Source organism: Anabas testudineus, chromosome 21 (genome assembly GCF_900324465.2).
Source record: "Anabas testudineus chromosome 21, fAnaTes1.2, whole genome shotgun sequence".
NCBI lineage: Eukaryota > Metazoa > Chordata > Actinopteri > Anabantiformes > Anabantidae > Anabas > Anabas testudineus.
The window spans coordinates 1,334,752-1,358,300 of record NC_046629.1 but is presented as its reverse complement, the minus strand read 5'-3'; the positions used below and the strand labels follow the sequence as shown (position 1 = coordinate 1,358,300).

Sequence of the window (23,549 nt, the reverse complement as noted above, 5' to 3'; positions counted from 1 at the left end):
CCTTTTAGCTACAGATGCTGGAGACAATGTGGTCTTGATCCTGCTGGACCTAACTGATGCTTTTGACACAGTGGACCATGGTATTTTGACTTCTCGCTTAGAGAAATGTGTAGGCATTGGTGGCACTGCTCTTGAGTGGTTTAGGTCGTACTTGGAAGAGAGAACATTTTGTGTACAAATTGATCATGTCCAGTCCTCTTCTGCTCCTCTCCTGTGTGGGGTCCCACAGGGCTCAATTTTGGGGCCTCTGCTTTTTTCCCTGTATTTGCTTCCCCTCGGCTCCATTCTTAGAAAGTATAATTGTCCCTTTCACTGTTATGCTGATGACACCCAGATATATATACCAGTAAAACAGAAGAATGGCTTTGCCATGGGCTCATTGATGACATGTTTGGATGAAGTAAGAGCCTGGATGGCTCTAAACTTCCTCCATTTTAATAAGAAAAAGACAGAGGTCATTGTCTTTGGTCCGAGCGCCAACAGTGGGTCCTCTCTTGTAGACCTGGGCCCTTTACAACAATTTTTTAAACCTACCGTCACAAACCTGGGTGTTAAGGTGGACAGTGGTTTTAGTTTGGATAGGCAGGTTAGTGCAGTGGTAAAATCCAGCTTCTTTCACTTGAGACAATTGGCAAAAATTAAACCATTTTTGTCAAAAAAGCACTTTGAGACAGTGATCCACGCCTTTGTTACAACTCGGCTGGATTACTGTAATTCTTTGTATTTTGGCATTCGCAAGAGAGAGCACATTACCCCGGTTTTAGCCTCACTGCACTGGCTGCCTGTCCATCTTAGAGTTCATTTTAAAATTCTTTTATTTGTTTTTAAGTCTTTAAATGGTCTTGCCCCTCCCTACCTTTCTGAGCTGCTATGTGTGCACTTCCCCTCTCGTTCGCTCAGATCAGCTGACCAGCTGCTTCTATATGTGCCAAAGACACAACGGAAGCTCAGGGGAGACAGGGCATTTGCTGTTGCAGGCCCTAAGTTGTGGAATGCATTGCCAAGTTAGACAGGCCTCCTCACTGACTGTTTTTAAATCAATGCTAAAAACTAATTTCTTCTCCTTGGCTTTTGACCCAGTATGAGAAGTTGGCTTTAACAATTTTATTGTACTTTATTCCTTTTAGTTCTTTTAAATTTTTTAATTTTATTTAAATGTTATGTTGGAAATGGCATTTTGATTGCATTTTTATTATGTTCTATTTTATTTTAAATTGTTAAGCACTTTTGTCAGTCTGCTGTTTTAAAAGTGCTTTATAAATAAAGTTGACTTGACTTGACTTGACTTAAGGACCATTCATAATACTCGTTTTCTTGTGTTGGTCTTATAGCTCTACTCTGTTAGCCATGGCTGCTTCTCCCTCTTCTTCTCCCTCTTCTTCTTCTCCCTCTTCTTCTTCTCCCTCATCTCCTCCTGCTCTCTCTTGCTCAGTGTGTCATATGTTTAGTTTCTCCTCGGCTTCCTTTAGTGAGAAGTGGATCTGTAATAAATATAGTTTATTTTCAGCACTGGAGGCGAGGCTGAGTGATGTGGAGACTTGGCTCCACACCGCCAGCTAGCCTAGCTCCCGTTAGCCATCCCCAGGCAGTTCCCGAGCAGCCGGGAAGTCAGGTGACGATTTGTAGGAAGCATAACCCCAGACACTCGCCCAAGGTTCACCAGCGGGCAACGTCGAGTCCTATTTAAAACTCCTGTCTGAGGATAAATGTAAATACAGTAAAATTATTTTTCATACATGAGTAAATTGACGCTAAATCGGTGTGTAACTTTGCTAAAACAATGTCGGACTCCGTAGTTTTCTCTGGACCCCTTCCCATTCTGACCAGCGATGACATGTTTAGCAGCATGTCATCATTTAACCGCTGGCTGTCTAAGTGGTGTCCCGCTAACAACGTGGGCTACATAGACAATTGGAAAACGTTTTGGAGAAAACCTGGGCTGATTAGAAGAGACGGCATCCATCCCACTTTAGATGGTGCGTCTCAACTCTCTAGGAATATGACAGAGTTTATTAGACGACCTAAACCCTGACATGTCAGAGTGGAGCCCAGGACGCAGAGACGCAGTCTTACACACCTCTCTGCAGCTTCCTTACAGCCGTCACCCCCCCAAAACTACCATAACCTTATAGAGACAGTGTCTGCTCCCCGAGTACCTAAATTATTTATATCTAAAACTAACACAAGAGGAGTGATTCATAAAAACCTAATAAAAATAAAGACGACTCCTCTCTCAGAACAAACTAACAAGAAAACAATCAAATGTGGACTGTTAAATATCAGATCTCTCTCGTCTAAATCCCTGTTAGTAAATGATTTGATAACTGACCATCAAATAGACTTATTCTGTCTTACTGAAACCTGGCTGCAGCAGGATGAATATGTCTCTCTGAATGAGTCGACCCCCTCAAGTCATGTTAATTATCATGTTCCTAGAAGCACAGGTCGGGGTGGAGGAGTAGCAGCAATCTTCCACTCAAGTTTGTTAATCAACCCCAGACCTAAACATAGTTTGAATTCATTTGAGAGCCTCACTCTTAGCCTCTCTGATCCTAACTGGAAAATCAAAAACCAGTCCTGTTTGTTATTGTGTACCGTCCTCCTGTCCCTTACTCTGAGTTTTTAACTGAATTCTCAGAGTTTCTATCTGATTTAGTTCTTAGTGCAGATAAAGTCATTATAGTGGGTGACTTTAATATCCATGTAGATGTTGATGATAACTGCCCCAACACTGACTTTAATTCACTATTAGACGCTAAATGTAAATAAACCCACTCACTGTTTTAATCACACCCTTGATCTTATTCTGACATACGGTGTGGAAGTTGATCAGTTAATAGTTTTTCCCCAAAACCCTCTTTTATCTGACCATTTCTTAATTACATTTGAATTTACAGTACCAGACTTTACTAAACATACAGATAAGATTCACTACAGTAGATGTTTATGTGAAAATGCTGTTGACAAATTTAAGGAACTGATTCCATCTTTTATTTCAGAGCCATGTACCAACACAGAGGAAGGCAGTTATTTCAATGTTACTCCAGCACAAGTGGACTATCTTGTTAATAGTACTGGTGCCTCACTTGGAACAATACTTGATACTTTTGCTCCTCTGAAAAAGAAACTAGTGAGTCAGAGGAAGTTAGCTCCATGGTACAATTCACAAATCCATAGCTTAAAGCAGAAATCACGTAAGTTGGAAAGGAGGTGGCGTTCCACCAATTTAGATGAATCTTGCCTAGCCTGGAAAGATAGTTTAATAATATATAAAAAAGTCCTCCTTAAAGCTAGAACCTCATATTACTCCTCATTAATAGAGTCAAATAAGAACAACCCCAGGTTTCTTTTCAGCACTGTAGTCAGGCTGACAAAGAGTCATAGCTCTGTTGAGCCTAGTATTCCCTCATCTCTAAGCAGCAATGACTTCATGAATTTCTTTACAAATAATATCATAACTATTAGAGAAAAAATTGATCAGATCCTCCCTGCATACGGTATGGACTGTACAACAACTCTAGATTAATTTGTAAGACCACGCTCGTACTTAGACTGCTTCCTCCCCATAGATCATTCTGAATTAATTTCAGTAATTAATTCCTCTAAACCATCAACATGTCTCTTAGATCCCATCCCGACTAGACTCCTCAAAGATGTCTTACCTTTGATCAGCACGTCCATAGATCAGATCAATCTATCTTTACAAACAGGCTACGTACCACAGGCTTTTAATGTTGCTGTAGTTAAACCCCTACTCAAAAAGCCTACTCTGGACTCGGGGGTTTTAGTGAATTATAGACCAATATCCAATCTGCCCTTTATCTCTAAAATTCTTGAAAAGGTAGTTTCTAAGCAACGACCACCTGCGCAGCAATAACTTGTATGAAGATTTCCAGTCAGGATTTAGAGTACATCATAGTACAGAAACAGCACTGGTAAAGGTCACTAATGATCTATTAGCATCAGACAATGGTCTACTCTCTATACTCGTCATGTTAGATCTTAGTGCTGCATTCAACACTATAGATCACAACATTTTATTACACAGACTGGAACATGTCATTGGAATCAAAGGAACAGCACTAGAGTGGTTTAAATCGTATCTATCAGATAGATTTCAGTTTGTACATGTTAATGATGAATCTTCCATGCACAGCAAAGTTAGCTATGGAGTTCCACAGGGATATGTGCTTGGACCGATTCTTTTTACTTTATATATGTCCCCCTTTAGACAATATTATTAGGAAACACTCTATAAATTTCCATTGTTATGCAGATGATACCCAGCTATACTTATCTATGAAACCAGAAGAAACTAATCAATTAGTCAAACTTCAAGCTGCTTAAAAGACATAAAGGCCTGGATGTCCTCCAAAGGTTTTTTTTTTTTTTGGTCCTAAAAATCTCAGAGACACTATGTCTAAACACATTCTCACCATTGATGACTTAGTTCTGGCCTCAAGTAATACTGTAAGAAATCTCAGAGTTATCTTTGATCAGGATATCTCCTTCACTTCATACATCAAAGAAATCTCTAGAACTGCCTTTTTCCATCTGAGAAACATTAAAGTTAAAATTAGGAGCATCCTGTCCCAAAGTGATGCTGAAAAACTAGTCCATGCATTTGTTACTTCCAGACTGGACTATTGTAATTCATTATTAATAGTTTGTCCCAATAACTCATTAAACAGTCTTCAGTTAATCCAGAATGCTGCAGCAGTTCTGACTGGAATTAGTAAGAGAGATCATATTTCTCCAACGTTAGCTTCTCTCCATTGACTCCCTGTAAAATCCAGAATTGAATTTAAAATTCTTCTCCTCACTTATAAATCACTTAATAATCAGGCTCCAACTTATCTTGAAGATCTCATAGTTCCATATCTTCCAAGCAGAACTCTCCGTTGTCAGACTGCAGGTTTACTTGTGGTTCCTTCTTTTTCTCTTTCGGCTTTCCCCATCAGGGGTCACCACAGCGAATCATCCTTTTCCACCTTACGGGGCATGAAACCATGCTGCTGCTCACAAATCTCCACCTTCTTCCTAAGCCTGGCTTCCACTACTCTTTCCCACAGCTTCATTGTGTGGCTCATCAACTTTATTCCTCTATAGTTGCTGCAGTTCTGCGTGTCACCCTTGTTCTTAAAGATCGGAACCAGAACACTTCTCCTCCATTCCTCAGGCATCTTCTCACTCTCTAGAATCCTATTGAACAAACTGGTTAGAAACTCCACTGCTGTCTCTCCTAAGCACTTCCACACCTCCACAGGTACGTCATCAGGACCAACAGCCTTTCCACTCTTCATCCTTTTCAGAGCCTTCCTCACCTCATCCTTCCCAATCTCTGCTATTTCCTGCCCCACAACATCCACATCTTCCTCCCTTCTTTCCCTGTCATTTTCCTCATTCATCAGCTCCTCAAAATACTCCTTCCATCTTTTCTGCACACTCTCCTGGGTTGTTAGCACCTTTCCATCTCTGTCCTTAATCACCCTTATCTGTTGCACATCCTTCCCATCTCTATCTCTCTGTCTGGCTAGCCTGTACATGTCCTTCACTCCTTCCTTTGTGTCTAACCTGTCATACAGCTCATCGTAAGCTTTCTGTTTGGCCTTTGCCACCTCCCTCTTCACTCTACGCTGCACTTCCTTGTAACTTTATACCAAACCTGCCCATCACCTCCTCATCACCTCTGTTGCCCTCACCAACATGCCCATTAAAGTCTCCTCCAACAACAACTCTGTCTCGTCTGGGGATACTCTCTATGACCTCATCAAACTCCAGATCTCTCCTTCTCTTCTAACTCACAGCCAACCTGTGGCGCATACCCACTGACTACGTTCACCGTCACACCTTCAATTTCTAGCTTTAGGCTCATCACCCAGTCTGAGACTCTTTTCACCTCTAGAACATTGTTCACAAACTCCCCCTTCAGGGGGCCTTTCCCTGTCATTGTGCCAACGAGTCCCTATTCTCAAACCTATGCTCCTGCCTTTTCCCTTATCTTTCTGACCACGAACCCTTCTGCCTCCCCTCTTTTTTCGACCACCTGTAGTCAAGCCACCAGCAGCGAGCAGCGGTGGCGGTCGTTGTTAACCTGGGCCTTGACCGATGTCCTTCCTGACGCAACTCACTCTATTTATCCGGGCTTGGGACCAGCAAAGAAGTCACTGCAACATCTATGGCTAGATTTTACTTGTGGTTCCTAGAGTTTCCAAATGTAGAATTGGAGGCAGAGCCTTTAGCTATCAAGCCCCTCTCCTGTGGAACCAGCTCCCAGTTCAGGTTCTGGAGGCAGACACCCTCTCTACATTTAAGACTAGACTTCAAACTTTCCTTTTTGGGGGACCTCTACTGATACACTGAGCTCCTCTCCTCTCTCCTTTTTCCTCTATCCTTTCAAATTCTACCATTTCATGTCATTAACTTTGTGTCTTCTCTCTCCTGTAGTTGTTTCCTCCTCTCTGTCTCCCTCTCTCTGTACTTTTCTGCAGGTATCCTCGGCCTGGAGCTGTACATCTCCAGAATCCAGTTCATCTGCCCAATGTTCTTGATGCTTGTTGTTGTCTTTATTGCCTGCTGTTCTTTTCTCTCTTCTCTTTCCACTCACCCCAACCGGTCGAGGCAGATGACGGCCCACTATGAGCCTGGTACTGCTGGAGGTTTCTTCCTCTAAAGGGAGTTTTTCCTCTCCACTGTTGCCTAAAGCTTTGCTCAAATGGGATTGTTGGGTTTTCTATATCATTTTTTGTATAATTATTCTCTGTAAGGTCTTAAACTTTAAACACTGTAAAGTGCCTTGAGATAACTTCTGTTGTGGATTGGCGCTTTACAAATAAAACTGAATTGAATTGAATATTGGATTGCTCAGTTAGTTTCACAGATACTATATTAAAGACTCACAGATGCGATCTGTCCCTTCAGTAACTGGACTGATGCTGATCATATTAAACAGACCAGGTGTTCCCCAGATATGACATCAACCCCTTTCTGAAAAATAAACTTTAATGTTCAATTCATGTTACAGTGTAATGTTGTGTTCTGGGACATGTGCCCAACTGAAAGACAGTAAACATGCTGTAACTTCAGGCCTCCAGGGTTTGAAGGAGTTTGTTTCATATTAGATTCTGTTTTGATGGAGACAATAATGAGATTCGAAGAGAGAGAAACAATCTAATAAAAACCTACAGCCTCCCACAGTTCACTTTCTGAATATTGTACATGAACATACTGTACAGGTTCTTTTAATCTCTGTGAGTGGATAAGACACTCGTACATGTTGAATGATGGTATTATAGTGAAAGACTTTTATTCATGTATGCTGGTTATATCATCAGAATTATTTATTATTGAACATTAATTTTAAAGACCATCAATGGAAGGTAAACTTAATGTTACATATATAACTCTTGGTGGGTTTGTAGATATGGACAAATACAAATATCTTTATTTTTCAGTTGTATTTACAGCTTTTATTCTAATAATCTGCTTTAATGTCACCATCATTTGTCTTATCTGGATTCACAGAAACCTCCATGAGCCTATGTACATTTTTATTGCAGCTTTGTTACTGAACTCTGTTCTTTACAGCACTAATATCTACCCAAAACTGTTAGTGGACTTTTTATCTGAGAAACAGATCATATCATATTCAGCCTGTCTTTTTCAATTTTTTTATAGTTACGCTTCAGCTGGTTCAGAGTTCTTACTGTTGACAACTATGGCCTATGACAGATATGTGTCTATTTGTAAACCTCTGCAGTATCCAACTATCATGAGGTTAAGAACTATCAGTATTTTCCTGGTTTTAGCTTGGGTTTTACCTGCTCTTAATAATTCAGTCACAACAATACTAAGTGCTGATTTGAAACTTTGTAGTTTAACGTTAAATGGAATTTTTTGTAATAATGCAATTTACAATCTCCACTGTGAGAATTCGAAAGCTCGATCTATAGTTGGTGTTATTGCTGTGATAATTAATGTGCCTCTCCCTCTGTGCTTCATACTTTTTACATACACCAAGATACTGATAATATCCTTTCGAAGTCGTAGAAATGTCAGGAGAAAAGCTGCACAGACCTGTTTACCTCATCTGTTGGTTTTAATCAGCTTTACCTGTTTGTGTGCGTTTGATGTCATTATAGTTCGACTGGGATCAGATTTTCCAAAAACTGTCCATTTTACAATAACTCTACAAACAATTTTGTATCATCCTCTTTTCAATCCAATTATTTATGGACTGAAGATGAAAGAAATCTCTAAACACCTGAAGAAGTTGTACTGTTAAATTCAATTTACCTAAGAGATGTAAGAGTTATTGTTGTCATATCCATAATATACAATGACAATAAAAGCTATTCTATTCTATTCTGTTCTAGTGATGCTTAAGTTTTTAGTTATTTCCATTATTGCCATTATTCAAAATATGATTGGTTGATGCCACTTGCAGCTTATTAATTTGTTCATCTCATGAGTGAGGATATCCGGTGAATGTTTCTCCCATCAGTTGCCAGAGTGCAGTGAGCAAAAAGGATCAGGGTGTTCAGGATGGAAGGTGCGAGTGTCAGAGCTTTGAAGAGTGAGAACAGTTCAAAGGAATCATTGAAAGCCCAACATTACCATGACAATAATGTACTTGAGCGTGTGTTACAGATGTAGCTGTAAAAATTTGTCATACAGTACTTGTATCCCTGCTGTATAGGATCTCCAAAGATACCCTAAAACAGAAACTTGATGTTAAACACAATGACACTGTCATAGTTTATAGGACCATATGGATTTTGTCTGATACCAAAGAAAAAATAACTTTGATCACTAAATGCAAGTGTTTTGAAGCCTTGAAGCTGCTTATTTTACAGTTTCCACGACCGACCAGCTGCGGCAGTGTCTGCAGCTCCTTGGGCCTAATTCCTCTCTTAAACTCGATGCCTTTGTGGACTCAGAAGGGAACTTCATCGATGGGCTTTTGGTCCACAAACTGAACTTGCAGACTGTTGAGCTGTGCCATCTGGTCGAGGTAAAAGCTCTTGCCAGACACATAATTTACGTGATTTAATTTCAGGACTGCTCCTATTAAGTTAGTTGTGTTCGGTAACCACCAGAAGTTCCTGGAGTTCAACGTGTACTCCTGTGTGGAAACACCATTACTGATGTGTCCTCACGCGACATGACCCTCACATCAGTTGGTCAGGGATCATGGGATTGACTTTTTAACCTAGCCAACTGTTTAGGTTCAGCTAATCCTCCTTCTCCTTCCAGCCCAGTTCCTGTTCCGGTTCCAACCTATTGATCTGCCTGGCGCACCGGAGGATTACCATGACATACGAGAAGTATTCAGCAGAAGTCCTGCAACCCCCCTGCCACCTCATTGCCCTTCGATCTGCTTCCTGGTGCAACTCCTCCAAGAGGCAGGATCTTCTCTGTCTCTTAGCCAGGGAAGAGAGTCATGGAGGAGTACATCAAGGATTCCCTCCATGCTGGTATTGTCCATCCCTCGTCCTCACCATATGGGACGGGATTTTTTTTGTTGACAAAAAAGATAGGTCACCTCATCCATGTACTGAGTATTGGCGCTTGAATGACGTTACAGAAAAATATCCTCATTACAGGACATCACCATCTTTTTGGACTCACGTAATGGCTTTGTCTTGCATTGCCTTGTCTTGTTCGAATGAGGGAGGACGATGAATGGAAAACTGCTTTTAACACTCGCAGTGGTAACTATGGTCATGGTCACCTGCAGTATTCCAAGCCTTCATAGATGATGTTCTCAGGGATATGATTAACCAGTTTGATTTGGGGACCTTGATGACAAATTGATCTATTCCTGCAGCCTTGAAGAACATATAAATCTCCATGCAGTGTTGCTAAACCTTCTTGAAAATCAGCTGGTTGTGAAGACAGAAAAGTATGAATTCCACACACAGAAGACCAGCTTTCTTGAGTTCATTCTGGAGCTAAAGCTAAAGTGACTGCTGTGCTTAATTGGTCTGGGACCATGAACAGCTTCAGCAGTTCATGGGGTTTCGCTGATTTCTCCCAGAGATTCGTTCATGGAGCAAGAGCAGCTTCTCCTCAAAAACTGACCTCCTTCAAAAAACGACTCACTGCTCAAGATGCTCCTGGTTTCTACGGTCGTGGCCAAATGTTAAAGCTTCCTTGACAAGACACTGAACTTCAATCATACTCTGTAGGGTCTTAAACTCTAAACTCTGTAAAGTGCCTTTAGATGACTTCTGTTGTGATTTGGCACTATATAAATAAAACTGAATTGATTTGAATGTGTTTGGTGCCTCAAGTGTAGCTGCCTGTCGACAAAGAATTTCCCATGAGGGTTAATAAATAAGCAGATCTAAGCATTTATTACTGCAACTGTAACAGTGTGCCACCAAATGTATAAGTACCGTCTACGGGATCTGAAGTTGAACTTGTAAAGTGCAGTTAACATGTCAAGAAGATCCACTCCTCCCATGAACCTGTTATATGTCTCAATGATGGCTGGTCTGGGCACCATTATTTGGCCTTCCAATCCCAACGCTTCACATCAGCAAGTGGTTCTATGCCAACAAAAGAAAAGCTCATGTTCACAGCTTTGTTGTCATGCCATCTTACAATGACGTTGTCACGAGCTGGAGGAAGGACTCCATTGCCAGATTTATGACAGGACTGGACTGAGTAATCAATCTTTCATTCTTTATAACAGAACAACAATAAATGAATGAATTCAAGAGTCACTAGATGGGAGGAGATGGCGTAGGGTGAGTATGGTGGTCTGGGTGGAAACCAGAAGTGACGTCACAACCAAGATGGCCGATCAATGGAGAGCACGTGGACAAAATGGAGGACAAAGTAGAAGGTCAGAAGCGTAGCAAAAGTATCACAAGAGCACTATGAGAATACAGTCCAATCAAATCCAATGAAGTTCAATGTCTAAACCTGGTGTGGGAAAACAGTCTGGGGTTATGAACAACGGCAGTCCAAACAATAATCCACTAGTCTACACTCAGAGGTCGAGGGTAATCCAGGTTATACACAGATAGGCAGTTCCGAGATAAGTCCGACAGGGATAATCCACAACAGAAAGACAATCCAGGTCAAAACAGATAGGAGGTCCGAACAGTATGAGCAGGGAAGAGAACAACGAGAGACAAAATAGATCAGAGGAAACACTCACTGAACCAGAGGAGTGGATGGGAAGCAGGGTCAGGTCAGGCTGGTCCTGTGAGGGGGAATCCAGGGCAGAAGGGGTGCAGGTCCAAGAAAGGGAATTAGGCAGATACAGGTTCAGGTCTGGTACTGTGAGCAGGGGGAATGACGGGGAATAAACAGAACTCACAGCACCAGGGGGTCAGGCAAGACACGGGGTCCAGAGCAGACAGAATCTGAAAAATCCTGAACAAGTCAGTCCAAGAGAAACTCTGGACAGTGTCCAAGAGTTAAGAACAAACTATCAGGGGAGAAAGGTGAGCAGGCCGGTATTTATAGTGTGGGGGAGACCAGGTGTAGTCAATTAGGTAAGTGTATGCAATCAGACTGGGAGGAGGAAATAGGAAGTTGTCAAAATAAGGGCATGGAAGAAATACAGGCAGCAACGAGGCTGGAATCATGACAGAGTTTGTCTTCTTGACTTACTCTGAAATCCAGAGACCCTCTACCCTTTTTCTTCAAGTCTTTCTCATCCATCAGTTGGCAGTTTTTTAACCCTGTTTATTCCAACTGTGCCTATGTAGTAGATTCCTCTTTGTTTTAAGTGTTCCACCAATGGAACTGATGTAAAATAGCTGTCTGCAAAAACTTTGTGATTTTTTTCCTGCTGGAAAATCTGAAGTTATTTTTAGGAGAACATCTCCGCTAGCACTAACATCAGACCTCTCTTTGTCAGGATGCTCTGTCCTTTTGAACACATCATAAAGATAGCCACTTGGTCCGGCTTGTCCCCACATCTTGTAGATGTGATTTTCCTTTGAAAGGCACCATGATTTCGTCAACAGCATGACATTTTTCAGGGGGTATGCTAAGAAAGCGTTGAAGTAGTTGCTCTAACCATGGCCTCAGTTTCCACAGGTTATCTTTCTTTGCATCTTCAGACACATTGAGGTTGTCCTGGAAGTGGATGAGTGTCAGCAACTTCAGGAATCGACCCCGTGACATCACATCTCAAACAGGAGGGTACCTCATTTCCATTTCCCAATAAGCTCGTACATTGGGGATCTGATTTAACCCCATGTGCACATACATACCCAGAATTTGCTCGATTTCTTTGACATTTGTGTTCACTGATTTTCCATCTTTCTGCTCACTGTACAAGTTTGTTTCTTCTGTAACCTCTTGGAGCTTCTTGTCACAAAATCTTTGGAATACATATTTGGTGTCCAGGTAGGCAAGTCTTCAGAGTTTTCCTCAACATATTACTGAAACTCAACAGCTGGAGGTTCAAACCTTTTTTTTCCAATCATACTCTTTCCTTTTCACTTTGCTGCTTGTTGGCTGCTTTGGTTTTGTGTCATTTGGATTTGTTGTGTCCTCTTCTGAAGCTTCTGGATCTTCCTCATCATCACTACTATCAGATTTTTCCTAAATCCTTGCAGTAGGAGTCCATTCCTCCTCCTCTTCCTCCTCCTCATCATCATCTTCCATTAGCCGCTCCATGTCACTAGCATTACCGTCCAGAATCATGTTCAGAGCCTCTTCGACAGAGCCTAATATTTTGCCATCTAAAAACACACACACAGGACCACACAAAAAAGATTGTGTATTTTTTGTGTAATTTATTGCAAACCAGTAAGCAACAAGTTACTAGAAAAAGCACAAACAAGTTGCATGTGCTAAACTTTTGCTCGAAATGTACCAATTTATGCAATTTTTAATTAGCTAACTCTAAAAATAAAATGACTACATGTTGCTTGATTTTATGTATAATATATGAAATGCGATAAAATGATAATCGACTGATTTAGAGTTTTATGACCTAATATATCCGTATAAAATTTGGTACGCACATTTTCAGCACGGTTTTACTAACACAAATTATCAAATATTTGGCATGACTCTAGACTGGCCTGTCATCCAGTCTCACTGCAGCGCTGATAGCCCAAAGGTTCTGGTGGCCATCCCTCAAGGAGGATTTCAAGAGTACGTGGCTACCTGTTTCTACAAAAAGACCATGGTCACATATATCCCTGGATTTTGTGACTGGTTAACCCTCTTCCAGTGGTAACAGTGTTAGTATGACTGTGGTGGACCAGTTCTCCAAATTGGTTCACATCGTGCCTTTGCCCAAGCTGCCGGCCACCAAGGAAACAACTATGCTCTTGGTGGATCATGTCTCCAAGCTGCAGGACATCATGTCGGATCGAGGTCCACAGGTCAGAGTCCACAGGGCAGAGTCGTCAGGCACTCTGTCCCACCATTAGTTTGTCTTCAGGTTTCCATCCTCAGACTAATGGACAGACGGTGCGGGTCTGCAGTTGCTTCGGTGTATGGCAGTGTCTTATCCCTTCACCTGGTCACAGCAGCTTCCCTCGACTGAATACGCCCACATGTTCCTTCCGTCATTCTACCTGGGCTGTTCGCCCCTCAAGGCAGCATACGGCTACCAGCCTCCGCTCTTCCCGGATCAGTCTGCTCGGGCCTCCATGCCCTCCATGGGGGCTCTCATTCAGTGGTTTCCATCCACGTGGGACCGAGTGCGCCGGCATGTCCTGCGGGGCCAGGAAATGGCCACGTGACAGGAAAACAAGCAACGGAGAGCTGCCCCTACCTACAAGGTGGGGGATGAGGTTTGACTTTCAGCTACGGACTTACCTCTGAAGGTAGAGAACTGTAAACTATCACCTCGTTTTGTTGGCCTGTTTAAGGTTGTTAAAGTTGTTAATCCTGTTGCTGTTAAGCTGGCCCCAGCATGAAACTTCAGTTGAGCTGTTTGGCGCTGAGTGGGGAAAATCTATGCTAGCTGGCTCCACACCGGCTACCGGCACCTGACTAGCTGGCTTGTTTTCCAGATGGGGAGCCGAGTCTCTAAAGCAGTCAGCCTCGCCTCCAGTGCTGAAAATAAACTACATTTATTACAAATCCCCTCCTCACTAAAGGAGGTTGAGGAGAAACCAAACCTATGACAAACAAGAGAGCAAGAGAGAGCAGGATGAGAAGAGGGAGAAGCAGCCACGGCTAACAGAGCTAACTGACCTCACAACACAATAAATCAAGAGTATTGAGTATTATGAATGGTCCTTAAGAAACATAGGTGTATGTTACAACTCTCACGCCAGAAGTGCTTTTCACTAAAACTATGAATTTAGTTTTAATTTGGTTAAAGTTAGCAAAACAAACACGGAGCAACTGAATAACGAATCAGTCTAAGGGTTAATTTTATTTACATTTTTTAATTTTATATATATATATATATATATTTTTTTTTTTTTAAACTTATTTTAGTACATAATAAAATACATGTTTGGATACATACATACTGCTTATCAACAGTACTAACTAACCCTAACCCTAACATGTAATGTTAACATTACAGTGTACTGTTGTGTAATGAGGCAAATGCCCAAGTGAAAGACATCAAACAATTCAGTAACTTCAAGCCTCCAGGGTTTGAAGTTTGTTACATAACAGAATCTATTTTTATTCAGAGAATAATGAGCTCTATGGAGGATGAAGTAAACTAATAAAAATAATGTGCAGAGTCTGAAACATTTCACTTTGAGTATTGCAGATGAATGCAGATCAAGATTTGTGGATGAATGAGAAAGTTCATGTTGGATGTTAGTTATACTGTTGAACTGATCTTTATTCTTATCTGCTAGTTATGTAATCTGCTTGTTTTAGTACAGTCTTTATTTCAGCAAACATTAATGGATGATGAACTTAATGTTACATATATAACTCTTGGTGGGCATGTAGAAGTGCACAAATACAAATATCTTTATTTTCTCATTATGTTTACAGCTTATATTCTAATAATCTTTTGCAATGTCACCATCGTGTGTCTTATCTGGATTCACAGAACCCTCCATGAGCCGATGTACATTTTTATTGCAGCTTTGTTAGTGAACTCTGTTCTTTTCAGCTCTACTATGTACCCAAAACTGTTAGTGGATTTTTTATCTGAAAAACAGATCATATCATATTCAGCCTGTCTTTTTCAGTTTCATATGTTTTACTCTTTAGGTGGTTCAGAGTTCTTACTGTTGACAGCTATGGCTTATGACAGGTATGTGTCTATCTGTAAACCTCTGCAGTATCTAACTATCATGAGAAAACAAACTGTCAGTATTCTCTTGGTTTTAGCTTGGCTTGTACCTGTGTGTAGTGTTGCAGTCCCAGCAATTCTGAGTGCTGATATGAAACTCTGTAATTTAACTTTAAATGGAATTTTTTGTAACAATTCAATTTACAGTCTACACTGTGTGAATTCAAAATCAAGATCATTATTTGGTGTTGTTGATCTCATGTTTGCTGCACTTTTCCCTCTGCTCTTCATACTTTTTACCTACACCAGGATTTTTATTATATCATATCGAAGTAGTAGAAATGTTAGGAAAAAATCTGCTCAGACCTGTTTACCTCATCTGTTGGTCTTAATCAGCTTCTCCTGTTTGTGTGCATTTGATGTCACTATAGTTCGACTGGGATCTCATTTTCCAAAAACTGTACATTTCATAATGAGTTTGCAAGTGATTTTATATAATCCACTTTTTAATCCAATTGTATACGGACTAAAGATGAAGGAAATCTCTAAACATCTGAAGAGGCTGTTCTGGCAAGCCAAAATGAGCTAATGTATTATTTGTGATGCAATAGTCATAGCAATTGTACTGATGCGAAAGCAATAATGTATTCTGTAACAATACTGGCGGGATTGTTATGAGCCTTAAAAAGTATTTTCACTATTCACTATTAATCATGGAAATGCTCAAAAGAATATTTAATGACAGATCAAAATACCAGAAATATCAATATAAAAATCATTAAAACTATACAGCCTGTCCCCGAACTAGGAAAATAGATTTGATGGTCCGAGGCCTATGCAGTCCCAGACCAGAGCAACCCCACAGCAGCCCAAAGACTGCTGGATAAGATGTTTGTTAGTTTCGAGGTCCCTGCAGAGCTCCACCACTACCAGCGGCAGAACTTTGAGAGCTGGCTATTTAGCGAGTTGTGCCTGAGGCTAGGAATGAAAAATGCTTCAGTCCTGCTGCGCAGGAGTCCAGCCACGTTTGCTTTTCCCTTTGCTGTATATACCCTAAATGACCTAATCTTTTGGTCGCTGGTGGCCAGCAGATGGGTCACTAATGCATCTGAGAGAGGTGGTGGACGAGAATACCCGATGTGCACAGAGGGATAGTGGGGTCAAACAGAAGCGTACAATGCTTGCTTCCAGGGACTAACTGGCACCTTACCACCGATTGACACAACTGGGGGAGAAGAAAAGTGTAAGGAGGGCCCTCCATCATCCACCCCCTATGACTGACATTATATTATAGATATTGCTGAACTTGTGTATGTATTGCCATGTTCAAAAAGTTCACCAATAAATGAATAGGCTCGGGGTGTACAGGGCGTGAGTCTACCTCATAAATAAAATTGCAACTGTCATTGTGTGATGAGCAACTCTTTCCATGTGTCACGATTCCTGTCCGATCCTCGCTCAGTTGTTGTTTTTCCCCTTCTCTCTCTTTTTTACCTGGTCCCACTTCTGTTGCTCACCAGCCACTTCCTACCCAAATATGGATTGATTCACTCTCCTTTTCCCTCTGCCTTAATCACCCAATCTGTCCCACCTGTGTTCAACCTCTCCTTTATCATCATTGTCATGTTTCAAACTCTTCAGCCTCCGTGCAGTGATTTTTGTTGTTACTTTATCTCTGGTACATGTTTCTTTACTTGGTTGTCACTTTGTTTTTGTATTTAGTCAGTTTTTTTGTTATGTCCTTTTAAAACCTTCCTTAGTTTCCTGCTCCTTCTAGGTTTTTGAGTTTGTACAGTATGTTAATAAACCTGTTCAATCCTAGAGCAATTTCTATGACTTTGTATAACCTTTACTAAGTAAAAACTAGTAAAAACAGTAAAATCACTTGTGTCAAAAGGTTCCATACATTCATTTTGTAAATCAAATTCATAGAAATGTTGGGCTTTCAATCAGTTCTTTAAACTGTTCTTTTTCTAGGAAAGAGGTACTAAAGAAAAGACAACTTTCATAGAAGAAAACCCCAAAAATGTGGTTCCCAGGTTTTTATTTATTGCAGGTTCATTAAAGCAGTACAGGGTCAGTCGAAATGGGCTTTGTGCAGATCTGAGAGACTAAATGCTTTACAAGAGTATCATAGTTTTGTACATTTATAGTTCATGGCAGAACTGCTGTACTGAATTGCTCAGTTAGTTTCACAGATACTATATTAAAGACTCACAGATGTGATCTGTCCCTTCAGTAACTGGACTGATCCTGATCATATTTAACAAACCAGGTGTTCCCCAGATATGACATCAACCTCTTTCTGAAAAATAAACTTTAATGTTCAGTTCATGTTACAGTGTAATGTTGTGTTCTGGGACATGTGCCCAACTGAAAGACAGTAAACATGCTGTAACTTCAGGCCTCCAGGGTTTGAAGGAGTTTGTTTCATATTAGATTCTGTTTTGATGGAGACAATAATGAGATTCGAAGAGAGAGAAACAATCTAATAAAAACCTACAGCCTCCCACAGTTCACTTTCTGAATATTGTACATGAACATACTGTACAGGTTCTTTTAATCTCTGTGAGTGGATAAGACACTCGTACATGTTGAATGATGGTATTATAGTGAAAGACTTTTTATTCATGTATGCTGGTTATATCATCAGAATTATTTATTATTGAACATTTATTTTAGAAACATCAATGGAAAATGAACTTAATGTCACATATATAACTCTTGGTGGGTTTGTAGATATGGACAAATACAAATATCTTTATTTTTCAATTATGTTTACAGCTTATATTCTAATAATCTGGTTTAACTTCACCATCATTTGTCTTATCTGGATTCACAGAAACCTCCATGAGCCTATGTACATTTTTATTGCAGCTTTGTTACTGAACTCTGTTCTTTTCAGCACTAATATCTACCCAAAGCTGTTAGTGGACTTTTTATCTGAAAAACAGATCATATCATATTCAGCCTGTCTTTTTCAATTTTTTATTAATTACTCTATAGGTGATTCAGAGTTCTTACTGTTGACAGCTATGTCCTATGACAGGTATGTGTCTATATGTAAACCTCTACAGTATCTAACTATCATGAGAAGAACAACTGTCAGTATTATCCTGGTTTTAGCTTGGCTTGTACCTGCTTGTGAGATCGCAGTCCTAGTGATACTAAGTGCTGATTTGAAACTATGTCATTTAACTTCAAATGGAATTTTCTGTAATAATACAATTTACAGTCTTCACTGTGAGAATTCAAAAACTCGATCTGCATTTGGTGTTGTTGCTTTGACTTTCACTGCACTTTTGCCTGTGCTCTTCATACTATTTACATACACTAGAATACTGATAATATCCTATCAAAGTAGTAGAAATGTCAGGAAAAAAGCGGCACAGACCTGTTTACCTCATCTGTTAGTTTTAATCAGCTTCTCCTGTTTGTGTGCGTTTGATGTTATTATAGTTCGACTGGGATCAGACTTTCCAAAAACTGTACGTTTCGTTTTGACCTTACAAACAATGTTGTATCATCCTCTTTTCAATCCAATTATTTATGGACTAAAGATGAAAGAAATCTCTAAACACTTGAAGAAGTTGTTCTGGTCTTGTAACTAAAGGTATAAGAGATACAACAATAATGGTAATGTCACTGATAGTGTTTCTAGTAATAATCATTATCTTCAATGAAACCATAAAAAGAACCTCTTATGTGAACAATGTAATGATAAATTGAGTTTTTGGCCTTTTTACTAAATATGATGTGTTGAGCTGCTTTGTTAGTCATGTGCAGTCTTGCCATCTGAGGAGGGAGTCTGTTGTTTAGGTTGTCAATGTCATCTTTTTTATAACCTTGTCCTTTCAGAAAACATTTCTGAGCCTGTTGCATATAAAGCACATCAATATTATTTCTGTGGTAAAGAGCAGTACTGTACAGTGTGCATGTTTGAGCCATTGTTTGTTGAAAATAGTGGGGTGGTGAGTGGGTCGATTGACAGCTGAATTGAATACATGGCAATTATAGTGAAGATTCAAATAACTTTATTAATCCGGAGATTGTTTCCAGTTTGATGGTCACAGGTAGAAAGGATCTCCTGTGGAGCACTTGATGTGATCCTTCTCTAGCTGAACGTGCTCCTCTGTCCAGCCAACACACTGTGTAGTGGGTGGGAGGGATTGTCCAGGATTGAGAGGAGTTTGAACAGCATCCTCCTCTCAGCTACAACATATAGAGGGTCCAGCTCCACCCCCAGAACAGAACCAGCCCTCCTGATCAGTTTGTTTAGTCTGTTGGTGTCTGACACCTTCCTGTTGCTGCACCAGCAGACCGCAGCATAGAAGATGATACAAATAGAGTGATACTGAGAACCTTCCAAGACCGGACAAACTTGTGTTTGGAACATGGAATTCATCCCTGACAACTACATAAACATAAAGAAATATGCATTTGGAGTCCTATCGATCTTTGGATCCACATACGTATGTGAGCAGCTATTCTCCACCATGAACTACGCTAAAAACAAACAGACAACAGCTTACAGTCCTACAGCTACGATATGCAGACGCTGTGCACAGAGGTTCAGGGGCAGGTAAAATAAATATTTATGCAGATATTTAGCAAATATTTAATTTTCATTGTTTTTTTTCTAATTTAATTTTACACGCTCCGAAAGCCCAAAGGCAATATAAGGATGACGGTTCACGGCATTTTGTTTGCTATGTGCATAATTTAAGTTAATCTTTTTGATTTATTTGAAAGAGACCTTTAACTCTGCATATTTTTTTTTTTGTCATTATTTTTTTGAGAGTTCAAAATGTTCAAAATGTGTTTGTTACATGAATGAAATTTAATTTTCTCTGTAGCACTTTATAAATGTCATAAGAAACACACTATAGTTGTTTACACAAAGCGTAAAGGTAAAAAAACAATATTATCTTCATTTTAGATGTCAAAAATCAATTGCGGCTCCCAGTGTTTTCTTTTCCGTGGAAACCGGGTCCAAATGGCTCTTTGACCTCTGAGCTAGCTTAACAGTTTGTAGGAAGAATTTAGAATTATGGCAATTGGCATGAATAAAAAAAAACAAAAAAAGATATCCTAGCATTCTTAACAATTGTATCGCAAATTAATAGCTGCTCCTTCATTATCATAAAGTATACTATAAGACCAGCTTTCTTCCATTTACACTACCAGGTTGCAATTTTGAATGCTGTCGTTAAGCCACTGTTGTATTCTAGACAGGACCAGATCTGTTTTTAATGAAGTTATATGATCTATGGTAAAAGTGCAGAGTGATATGAAAGAATCAGCTGATTCATTCATGCAGGAGGAATCCAAGATGCCATATCTGCAGAGTTGATGAGAGTACAGAACTCAAAAGCACTATGCTCAGTGAAAACATGTGAACACCTAAAACGAAGACAATCTCAAACAGGAGTCTGTACATCACAGGTAAAAACAACACCCTTGTGATCGCTGATTCTATTTTGTATAAATAAACTTGAATTGAACTGAATTGAATTCTGTTTAGTCAGTTTGTTCCATCTCTCCCCATCAGTACTTTTTTACATTTTGATATGAGTTATCCAAGCACATTTTCTGTTCTGATTGGTATCCCAGCTGCTTCATAATAAGCTGCAAACTGCCCCAGTATACACTGAAGGTCTTTGCTTGATGAAGCCAACAGGACAACATCATCTGCAAAAAGCAGGGATGAAATCCTGTGGTCTCCAAACCTGACCCCCTTCAGGCCCTGGCTGAACCTAGAAATTCTGTTCATGAAAATAATGAACAGAACTAGTGATAAAGGGCAGAGACCAACATGGACTGGGAACAGGTTTTAATGCCGGAATTGTGAACCAAACTCTGGCTCTATTTGTGCAGAGATTGGGAAGCCCTTAAGAGAGGGCTGTGTATCCCGTACTCATGGAGCACCCCCCACAAGATGCCACAGAGTGTTTTATGACCAGGATGTAAGCTGAATCCTTCCTCCTGAATCCAAGATTTGACTATTGGCCTAATTCTCCTCTCCAGCATAGACCAAACCCTCTGATCAGCTTACAGCACCACCCCGTTCTGCAAGTCCGGAGGAAATGTCCTTGATCGCCATGCAGTGTTGCAACAATGTGTCAGTCAAGACAGCCCCCACCATATCCGGAGACTTAAGGTACTTAAGGTAAGAGTTGAAGGCCCCTTTGACATAGTGCAACTTGCACTGATGGACACCCTTATGCTTCGACATTGCGTTTGTTATGGCCAAGCTTTGACTAGTGCAGAAGTCTAATAAAAAAACTTGGGAAGGCCAATACGGCCAATCACACACTGCCGGGGGTTATTGTTATCGCCCACGTCTTGAAGACCCCAGTAAAATGACAAAATCCCCAGCTTCACCCTCTTCATCACAGCCATAGTCTTGGAACAGGGAAGACTATTATGGCCTCTAACTGAGAATTAGAAAAAAACATGTAATTGGGGCACAAACTGAAGCAATGCTGTAATAAGCTGAAGCAATGCTGTAACCCCTCCAGGATTAATTATTTACGTATGGGACCCTACTTTGAATCAATGTTTAATAACATCCTTGGAGAAGTAATGTAATAAAAACTTTCCACAGTCTCAAACAGTTCAGTTTCCTACATTAACATTAAATGCATTTCATGGTCACACATTTCGTGACTGGTTGGATTGTAGTAATGTTCCGATACCTATTTAAAGTTTAAATTTTAAACATTTCTTGTTGACAGCAGCAATGGATGATGAACTTAATGTAACATATATCACACTTAATGGATATGTGGATGTACAAAGATTCAGATATCTTTATTTTTTAATAATGTTTACAATATACATTCTAATAATCAGCTTTAATGTCACCATCATGTGCCTCATTTGGATTCACAAAAACCTCCATGAACCTATGTACATATTTATTGCAGCTTTGTTACTGAACTCTGTTCTTTTCAGTACTACCATGTACCCAAAACTGTTAACAGATTTTTTATCTGAAAAACAGATCATATCATATTCAGCCTGTCTCTTTCAGTATTTTCTATATTACACTTTTAGTGTTTCAGAGTTTTTATTGTTGGCAGTCATGGCCTTTGACAGGTATGTTTCTATATGTAAACCTCTACAATATCCAACTATCATGAAGAAAACCAGGGTGAGCAGTTTACTGGTTTTAACTTGGTTTGTATCTGCTTGTCATGTTGTCATCCCAGCAATAGTGAGTGCTAAAACTAAACTATGTCACTTTACTATAAAAGGAATATATTGTAATAATGTCATTTATGAACTTCAGTGTGTAGAATCAAGAGTAGTTACTTTATATGGTGTAGTTGCTTTAGTAGACATTGTAGTACTCCCTGTGCTCTTTATACTTTTCACATACACAAAAATACTTCTTATAGCTTATCGCAGGGGTAGAGAAGTCAGGAAAAAAACTGCAGAGACCTGTTTACCTCACCTGCTGGTCTTAATCAGTTTCTTCTCTTTGAGTGTATATGATATCAGTATAGCTCGAGTGGAATCTAATTTATCATCAACTGCACGTTTTATAATGACATTACAAATAGTTTTGTATCATCCTTTGTTTAATCCTCTTATATATGGGCTCAAAATGAAAGAAATTTATAAACATCTCAAAAGATTATTCTGTCCTACCAAAATCATCTGATATTTTTACACTGCATACTGCACAAATGTCGTACAGACCTGGATTATTAAGCCATTAAGTTTAAGTAGGTTTTACTGTTTATGGAAACAGTGAAATGGATTTTGAATTTGATCAGTGTAATTTTAATGTAACCACTTTGCTCAGTTATTACAGCCTACAGTTTTTTTGCCAAGTGACTTTGTCCCACTTTCAGTGTGTTTTACTGTAATGACATGAGTTTGCTCAGCCAAATTAGGAAATTCAACAGCTAAAGTTTCAAAGTTTGTAAAACAGCAATATGTCGATTATATCTTTTAATTCAGACCTAACAGAATAGAACAGATGCCTCAGTTCCTGATGTCTTTTTGCCTTTTTTGTTGTCTTGTCCTATGCATACACAATGTGTACATAAAACATTACATTTAAATTAATAGTAAATAATTTATCAGCTGCTTTTATCCAAAGCAACTTACAAATGAGGTACAAGGCAAAATATAAAAAGCCATGGAGAAATACACCTCATAAAACAAGAAACACTTTATTTAATGTAAGTGCATGTTGTTGTTGTTTTTTCTTTGCACTTAAGTCTTAAAAAGAACAGGTTCTTGTTTGTTTGACGTTCTCCATCTTTCACCGCTGCAGATGATGATACTAGACAAAAGAGGATAACAAAGGGGTTTGTGTATATGTGGTTGGTGGAGCATGTGT

At 39.7% G+C, this 23,549-nt stretch overlaps 3 protein-coding genes and 1 pseudogene across 3 annotated transcripts; all 4 read left to right on the top strand.

The window, feature by feature from the left end:
* The first annotated feature begins 7,372 nt into the window (after positions 1-7,372).
* LOC113173278 lies at positions 7,373-8,299 on the top strand (annotated as a pseudogene).
* Positions 8,300-14,855: 6,556 nt separating this feature from the next.
* LOC113172724 (olfactory receptor 6N2-like) lies at positions 14,856-15,782 on the top strand. Its single transcript, XM_026375738.1, has one exon. It carries the CDS (start codon positions 14,856-14,858, stop codon positions 15,780-15,782), a length of 927 nt encoding a protein of 308 aa, XP_026231523.1.
* Positions 15,783-17,883: 2,101 nt separating this feature from the next.
* Positions 17,884-18,804, top strand: LOC113173277 (olfactory receptor 6N2-like). Its single transcript, XM_026376681.1, has one exon. The coding sequence runs from the start codon at positions 17,884-17,886 to the stop codon at positions 18,802-18,804; it is 921 nt and encodes a 306-aa protein (XP_026232466.1).
* A 3,131-nt stretch (positions 18,805-21,935) lies between these two features.
* LOC113172725 (olfactory receptor 11A1-like) lies at positions 21,936-22,862 on the top strand. Its single transcript, XM_026375739.1, has one exon. It carries the CDS (start codon positions 21,936-21,938, stop codon positions 22,860-22,862), a length of 927 nt encoding a protein of 308 aa, XP_026231524.1.
* Positions 22,863-23,549: the final 687 nt, after the last annotated feature.

What these genes read in the sequence shown, in the direction of transcription:
- LOC113173277 (XM_026376681.1), top strand. Translation starts at nt 17,884, where the DNA reads ATGGAAAATGAACTTAATGTCACATATATAACTCTTGGTGGGTTTGTA.
- LOC113172724 (XM_026375738.1), top strand. Translation starts at nt 14,856, where the DNA reads ATGGATGATGAACTTAATGTTACATATATAACTCTTGGTGGGCATGTA.
- LOC113172725 (XM_026375739.1), top strand. Translation starts at nt 21,936, where the DNA reads ATGGATGATGAACTTAATGTAACATATATCACACTTAATGGATATGTG.